This window comes from Prionailurus viverrinus, chromosome C2 (genome assembly GCF_022837055.1).
Source record: "Prionailurus viverrinus isolate Anna chromosome C2, UM_Priviv_1.0, whole genome shotgun sequence".
In the NCBI taxonomy this organism is placed as follows: domain Eukaryota; kingdom Metazoa; phylum Chordata; class Mammalia; order Carnivora; family Felidae; genus Prionailurus; species Prionailurus viverrinus.
In genome coordinates, this window is record NC_062569.1 from 110,749,617 (window position 1) to 110,757,777 (window position 8,161).

General features: G+C 39.4%; 1 protein-coding gene across 1 annotated transcript in view; it reads left to right on the plus strand.

Moving 5' to 3' along the window:
• Positions 1–7,784, plus strand: part of IMPG2 (interphotoreceptor matrix proteoglycan 2) — an 85,513-nt gene extending 77,729 nt beyond the window's left edge. Inside the window, exons 16-20 of the mRNA XM_047874020.1 lie at positions 849–1,059; positions 2,284–2,472; positions 3,867–4,065; positions 4,558–4,637; positions 7,055–7,784. Of these exons, the coding sequence (XP_047729976.1) occupies positions 849–1,059; positions 2,284–2,472; positions 3,867–4,065; positions 4,558–4,637; positions 7,055–7,067 (692 nt within the window). The 3' untranslated portion in view covers positions 7,068–7,784. The remainder of the gene's footprint in view (positions 1–848; positions 1,060–2,283; positions 2,473–3,866; positions 4,066–4,557; positions 4,638–7,054) is intronic.
• The last annotated feature ends 377 nt before the right edge of the window (positions 7,785–8,161 follow it).

Here is an 8,161-nt window from a genome sequence, read left to right on the forward strand (position 1 = left end):
TGTTGGCTTAACTTCATGATTTTTCATCTAGATGAGTCTATGGATCATTTCCACCTATTTCATCTGTCTTTGGTATCTGTGTCACCATTTGCCACTCACAGATTGCTGTTTATCAGTGAAGACATATAGCGGGATGTTCTTCGGTAGGATAGAAGACCCATCATGGTCATTGTCTTGTATCACTTTTGACTTGTTATTGTCATAATTATTTAAAATTTTTATTTTTTCTCATCTAATAAAGAAAAATAGTTACTGAAGTCAAAATATTATTGGGAATGGCCTCAGGTGGTATAGGGCTGATTTATTTTTCTCACATTGGCTTCAGCAAATTTCAGATGTTCTTAGCTACTCTTATTGGGTTATATCCACCCCTGAGGCTCCTATCAGTTCTTCTCTGGGCTCTGTTTCCTCATCCCATGTTCTCAGTGTGGAGAACTGGCATTTAGCATTGTATACAGAACACAGGTAGTACTGTAACTACTATAGTAGGTTAGGGTTGGTGCAAATGAATGATATATGAAAACTATGTTGAATTTAGAGTGACAATTACATGGCATGTGTTTTAAGGCTTCCACATGCTTCTTTGATAAAACATGTAAAAAAAAAACAGGTCATTGGGTTTTATCCTTTAGTTCTGGGTTTCAGAAAATTTGATAAAAGTTCATCAATCCAAGGATGGGTGAGAATTTTTTGTGGTATTGGTGGCGATGGTATACTTTAATGGTTCAGGAATGGGGTTGCCCTCTGGTACTTTGCAGTGGGAGAGTGTTACTGGAGGGGCTTCATGTATCCCAGCCCCTGTATTTTGCCTTTTCTTGTATAATTCTCTGCTTTGTTTGATATTTTAGGTGATCAAGCCAACCCTTGCAAGTTTCAGGCATGCAATGAATTTTCTGAGTGTTTAGTCAACCCCTGGAGTGGAGAAGCAGAGTGCAGATGCCACCCTGGGTACCTGAGTGTGGAAGAACTGCCCTGTCAGAGTCTCTGTGACCTACAGCCTGACTTCTGCTTGAATGATGGAAAGTGTGACATTATGCCTGGACATGGGGCCATTTGTAGGTATGTTGCGTAGAGATTTTGGCTTCCCAAGGTTACAGATAACTTCTTCTGTAGTCATTGTCTACACCTATGACTTTAGGATAATCATAGCAATATTTATTATAAAAGTTATATCTAGGCAATAGATGGATGCCATCTAGTTCTCATGTGAAGACTGGGTCAGTTAATAGGCCTGAATTATACCCAGTTCTTTATACTTTTAGGAAGCTATAAGAAAAACATTATTTAAATATGTCTTACTTGGAGAGTACTTGCAGTAGTTGGTGTTGGCTGTGTTGTTAGGCATAAGATTAATACTTTATACTGTGAAGTTTTTGTGGTCCTGTTGGATGTGTTGTTAAAGGCTTTGAGCTGCTCTTGGTCCTACTGAGTATTCAAAAATAAAGTTCCTAAGATCCATTTTTTTAAAAGGCAGAGCCTAAGAAAGTCCACAGACAGACGAGCAGATTCAGGTAGCCTGACCATTCTCCTGTACTCATTTCCCTTAAACAAAACAGAACTAGTCAACCTCTGAACTACACAACAACTAGTCACATGGGTGTAAATGGAGAAAACGCTTAGAATAAATGGGAGAAACATGAATAAGAAGATGGTTTGTGAACGTCAAAATGGGCGAATGTTGGTATAGATGCCAGACACGGAGGACCTAGGTGGGGATGATCAGACTCTTTTGAATGAAAAAGTATAAAGTTGAACTAGAAAACTCCAAGGAAAAATAGTTTGCTGATTTCCAGAGAAATTAATATTATTTTGAAAAGCAGTCATTTTCTTGCTGCTCTGGGAATTGATACTTTTGCCCAAGCCTGGGGCCTCAGGGTTGGGGGGATCTCTGCAGTGTGGTGAAAGGAGATGAGGAGTTCGGAGACTGGAGTCTAGACCCAGATTTGTTGCTGACTAATGTGTGATCTCATAGTCACTTTCCTTTGTGGGCCTGTGTTTTGTTAAGTATAAGTAAGAAAGTTAAATAGAGTACTTTCTTTCGGTCTAGTCAGTCTTTTATTTAGTCATTTACAAATCGTCATGGAAGACCTGCCAGGTCTGCACCAGCCATTAATCACAACCTTAAATTGTATGATCACTTAACCTGTTATGTTCACTCCTTTACTGAAGCTTCACGTGGTCAGTATTTATTTCACTACCTTTCCCCGGTCCTGCCAAAGGTTCTGCCATTGTTGTTTTCAGCACAGTGGTTCTGGTTTTGGACTTTGTCTCTTCTCATTACAGATGCCGGGTGGGTGAGAACTGGTGGTACCGAGGTGAGCACTGTGAGGAGTTTGTGTCTGAGCCCCTGGTAATAGGCATCACCATTGCCTCTGTGGTTGGACTTGTCCTCGTTTCGTCTGCTGTTGTCTTCTTCCTCGTCAGGACTCTTCAGACTCGTCATGTTAGGAGAGAGAGAGAGAGGCTCAGCAGGTATATAAAGAAAATTGCTCTCTAATGGAATAAAATACTCCTTTTATTCATTTATTTTGTACTTACTAAGTGCCCTATTGGGTATATGGATCTGGTTGGAGGAGAGGAAGCTATAAAGTTGAATAAAAACATGGTCCCTATCCTCAAAGGATGTCAGATTGGAAACAAATGTAAACAAGAGTATGAATAAGATGCTAAGGGGCCTAGATGAGGGATTAATTCATTTGGCCTGGGAGAGTGTCTTAGAAGTTTTAATGATGGTTATGATATTTAGCTGGACAGGAGGGTAGATGTTTCCTGGGGGGGGGGGGTGGTGGTGGTGGTTAATTGAATGAGCATGAGCAAAGTCAGGAAGGCATTCATGAATCTCAAGACACACTGAAGGAATGTCATTGTTGAATGTGGCCAGAAGGCCTGTTTTGCCATTGGGGTGGAATTAGAAGGGTGATGGAACTGAGGTGAGACCTCTGTGTGAAGACCAGATCTGTTAGTTTGTTCCCTTTTGGCTCTTACCAGTGGTAATTAGCTAGATTGTAAATCTGGGTAAGAATCTGACAAGAACTAAAATCTGTTTCTCTGTTTAGTAGCTTCATTAATGGGGGAAATGAAACCTGTTCTTCCTAGTAGGATAGAGATTCAAAGACCTTTTAGTTGTTATGTGATCGTGATCCTTGGTTGTACTTTGCTTCTGTGCTACTCGAGTCTGTAAGATCTGCTGCTTCAGGTTCAGGTTACCTGTCCTCATTCTCTGGCATGGCTAGGGAGACACCTCTCCTAGGTTCCTAGAGCACCCAGGACATACTTCCATCATTGTTGTTACATTTTTTTTTATTAATTCTGATTTTGCTTTAGAGTGTATTCAGGACAGGGTTCCAACAAACTCTTTGTGTCATCAGCATCTAGAACAATCCTAGGCACATAATTGATGCTCAGTAAATATTTGTAGATCTGAATGGAATTTCATTGAGGTCTCCCTGTATTTACTTTTCTATCAAATTCTCTGTTTACTGATGCAACTCAGGTTGCATACTGATTTTGACTTGCATACTCTGGGAATGATGGAACTGTATTCATTTAATGAAATACTATACGGTGAAGGACATATTTCCCCATCAACATTTATTGACAAGCATTTTGGGGCAAATAAAGACAAATAGGACATGAAACAGTCATTCCATAGGGCACTTGCCATGTAGTTCAGGAAATGATAATGATACCACCTGATAAATAATATTTGAGATTGAGCTGAATATTTTTCATAGTTACCTCCCCACATCTGTATCCAGCTCACCTCTTTTTCTTGCCCAATAGAAATTGTGCTTCAGGTAAATAGTCTTTGAAGTAGTTGAGCATCTGAAAAACCTCTTCAACCATACTTTTGTTTTTTGCTCCAGCAGGCAGCCTGACAGCCTCTCATCAATTGAAAATGCTGTGAAGTACCCTGCATATGAAAGCCATGTGGCTGGACCTGAGCAGTATGAGGGGCCCTATCCTCACAACCCCTTCTACAGCTCTGCAAGTGGAGAGATGATTGGTGGTCTGAGCAGGGAAGAAATCAGGCAAATGTATGAGAACAGTGAGCTTTCCAAAGAGGTAGGTAACTTTGCTTTTCTGTTGCTGCTGCTGCTGCTGCTGCTGCTGCTGTGTGTGTGTGTGTGTATGTGTGTGTGTGTGTGTGTGTGTGTGTGTGTGTGTGTGTGTATGCATACACATGAAAGTACATGGACCTTAAGGAAGAGTGAAAAATATTTCCTGGTCAGTTTTTTTACCTCATGATATCTTCCAGTCGATGTGGTATGCAGGGGATATGCAATTCTGAGCTATACCTAATTTCCCCCTCCAGTGCTTTCTTTTTCCATTATTAGCAAATGCTCTCTCTTTCCTCCCTTCTTTCCTTAGGAATATATGTCTGAGTTATCCAGAGTGGTTCATGCAGTAACCAAACCCTCATTTCTCTGAAAAGGCCATTCTGTCCTATAGCTCTCCTCTGGGTAGCCCAGAAAGCCACACTTCCTTATAAAAAATGAGAACTCCTTCAAAAAAAGCTGCCGGGGTTTTTCTAATGGTGTTTTTTTCTTTTCTAAGGAAATTCAAGAAAGAATGAGAATTTTGGAACTGTATGCCAATGATCCTGAGTTTGTAGCTTTCGTGAGAGAACATCAAATGTAAGCATTTGTTACAGTCTCTTATGCAGGTTCTTAAGCTGTGCCTTAGAATAGTGCCACCAGTGTGGGTACATAACATAATTCCTGTCCTCATGACATGGGTTCTGGTGATAACCAATGCTTATTAACTGATAAGTGAGGAGGGGAAGCCGCCGATACATGAAGGGACTTAAGATCATAATGATAACAAATGGTAGAGAAGATTTAAAACTATCTGTTCTGACCTAGAGATTCCTGGGCTATGTTGTATTTTCTCTCTTGTTACCACAGAGAACACCTGTGATTTAATGCTCTAAAATATTTTTCATGGACAGTTTCTATGAAAAGCACTTGAGCAGCCAAAAATCCTCACACATTTCAATGTTTCCTTCCATTGCTGTCTTGGTAGACAGTTTTCAGTATGCTTTGAAATACAGAAATCTCATTAAAGTATTTATCTCGCTTTTATCAAGTTAATCTTACATTTCCCTCTTTCACTTTCCATTTGTTTTTCTCAGCATGCATTTTGGGCAAATTCTGTAACTATTTTTCTCTGTTCCTCAGGATCCATAACCATACTTGGGTTACCAAAATAAACTATCGTGGGTCACCTAGGTGGCTCAGTCATTTAAGTGTCCGACTGGCTCAGGTCATGATCTCACAGTTCATGAGTTCGAGCCCCGCATTGGGCTCTTTGCTGACAGCTTAGAGTCTGGAGCCTGCTTCAGATTTTGTGTCTCCCTCTCTCTAAGTCCCTCCCATACTCATATTCTGTCTCTCTCCCCCCCCCCCCCCCCAAAAATAAAAAAACTATCTTATAGAGAGGCCATTGTGGGCATTAATTGACTATATGATGACTGAGATATAATTTGGCTTTGATATTTGTTCCTGCTGCCCTCATAAAGGTACTTCCTCATGGATGGGGTTCCACTGAGGCCAGATATCTTTGCCTGGCTTTTAGAAGAGAGAAACCACAGCAATTCATGCATGCTTGCAGAAGAAATTGATAAAGCGTCATGATAACACACATGGCCTTAATGGGAGCCTCTGCCCCTTTGCTCTGAATCCCTTTGCTCTGATAAGCAGTCCTTCACTTATGGTTCCTCTCTGATAGGAAGGGATTAATTAGAACCTAAGGAAACTGAAGAAGATGGTTTTTAAATTCCAAGTACATGGTGCAGATTCCTTTAAAAATCTCTGAACATCTGACTTGGTCCCTGGGAGGTGCTGCCAACCTTATTGAATGTTGTTAGAGCAATATTACCAGGAAACTGCCTTTCTTTTTTTTTAAACTTGTTTTATTTTTTATTTTTTTAAATTTACATCCAAATTAGTTAGCATATAGTGCAACAATGATTTCAGGAGTAGATTCCTTAGTGCCCCTTACCCATTTACCCCATCCTCCTTCCCACAACCCCTCTTGTAACCCTCAGTTTGTTCTCCATAGTTATGAGTCTTTTCTGTTTTGTCCCCCTCCCTGTTTTTATATTATTTTTGTTTCCCTTCCCTTATGTTCATCTGTTTTGTCTCTTAAAGTCCTCTTATGAGTGAAGTCATATGGTTTTTGTCTTTCTCTGACTGGCTAATTTCACTTAGCATAATACCCTCCAGTTCCATCCACATAGTTGCAAAATGGCAAGATTTCATCCTTTTTGATTGCCGAGTAATACCCCATTGTATATATATACACCAAGAAACTGCCTTTTAAAAACCAGGACTCCCCTTCATCCCTACAACTCTGGCCAGCAGATTGCCTATGGCTCCATTTCAGTGGTATCCAGTAGAAAGAACATAACTGATGTTTTTGTCTTTCCTAAGACTCTTCATAAGCCTCTCAGAGCCACCTGCTTGAATGTGTTCTCTCAATTAAAAATGCATTTCATTTAGGCTAAGACATTTAAAGAAGGGATTCAGGAGACCTTAATTAGTGACACACAGATTAATTACATGCTTCAGTTTCTTGTAACTGCCTTTGAAACATACCAAAAAAAAAAAAATTCCATGTGGCAAAGAATATTTAAATAAGAAGATCCAGTGAAACAAAAGAAAGTCCACATAAACACTATAACCTTAAGAGGGATGTTCATTGAGGAAAGATGGCATTGAAAAAATGTTAGGTATGTAAATTCATACATTTTCAATTTCACTTAGTCTCAGCATTTTCATCTACCAGTAGCCCAAGAAAATGTTCATAGACTTGATTTAGGATTCATAAAAACATTACATGGTCTTGATAGAGTGGGGCTTTTTTTGGTGGGCGGAGGCGGTTTGTTTGTTTTTTAGCTCAGCAAAGCACAGGACAACTTTCTGCAAAGAAAGAAAATAGAAAATGTTGTTGGTCTTAGGAACCATATGTTGGTGATGTATTATAACAAAAGTGAATTTCAGAGCATTTCTTGCTTTTTCAATTAATTGTTCTTTGTTTTTTTTCATGGCAGGGAAGAGCTTTAATCAAAACTTTTATTATGAAACTGATCAGAAGCCTAGAGAAGATGGAGATCACTTGTTACCTATGTCATATAATTAACCTGGATTTTGACCTCTGTTGGAAGAAGAGTGAAAAAATTAAAAATTAAAAAATTAAATTTGGGGACAAAATTTTTTCTAGCTTAAAATTTCAGAATGTAGTAAGAGATGTGACCATTTTTATACCTACAAAGACCAAAAGCTGTATTTAAAGAAACTCAAAGCTGTATGGGTTCTGGGAAGTATTCTACAAGAAAAACTTGGGCCTAGGAGTTGGGACTGAATTCATTATCTGTTCTGAATCTCGAAAGTGTGTCTTAACTGTGGCTCAGGTTTTCCTGGAAGAAGATAACAGGAGACCATTGCAAGAGAAGGCAGGCTTAGTAACAATATTTTGTAGCATGTTTGTTATTGTTAGGTGGAAGGAGAAGCTTTTGAAGTAGTTTTAATATAGTTTATAGTCAGACATTCATCTACATAAAAAATATTAAGTTTTTTTTGGCAATTACACTATTGTAGAAAAAGTAACCTTTTTGCTGTAGTATAGAGTTAGGCTTGTACTTCAATTTCCACCAGAATTTTGAATTTCCTGAGCATATGAATCAAGACCACATTATTGTTAAGTATGTCAATATCCTATTTTTTTTAGTTGTCAAGGGCATTACATATGTATAATTTTTAAAAAATGTTTATTTATTTATTTTGAGAGAGAGTATGAGCTGGGGGGGGGGGCAGAAAGGGGTTGGGGGAGAGAATCCCAAGCAGGCTCCACACTGTCAGTGCAGAGCCCAGTGCAGGGCTCAATCTCATGAACAGTGAGTTCATGACCCGAGCCGAAATCAAGAGTCAGATGCTTAACCGACTGAGCCACCCAAGCGCCCCTCATATGTATAATGTTTAAAGGGTTCCCATTATCTACAGATTAATTTAACTATGTGGACAGGGAGGGAGTAAATGGGCATTGGGTCAAGGCCACAGCCCTGAGAATGTATTTGGCTGATCAATGGGTGGGCCGAGTCAAACTAATAGGCACCCTGACTCTTCTTTGGCTATCTCATGTTGTCCTAGGCAAGTTCTGG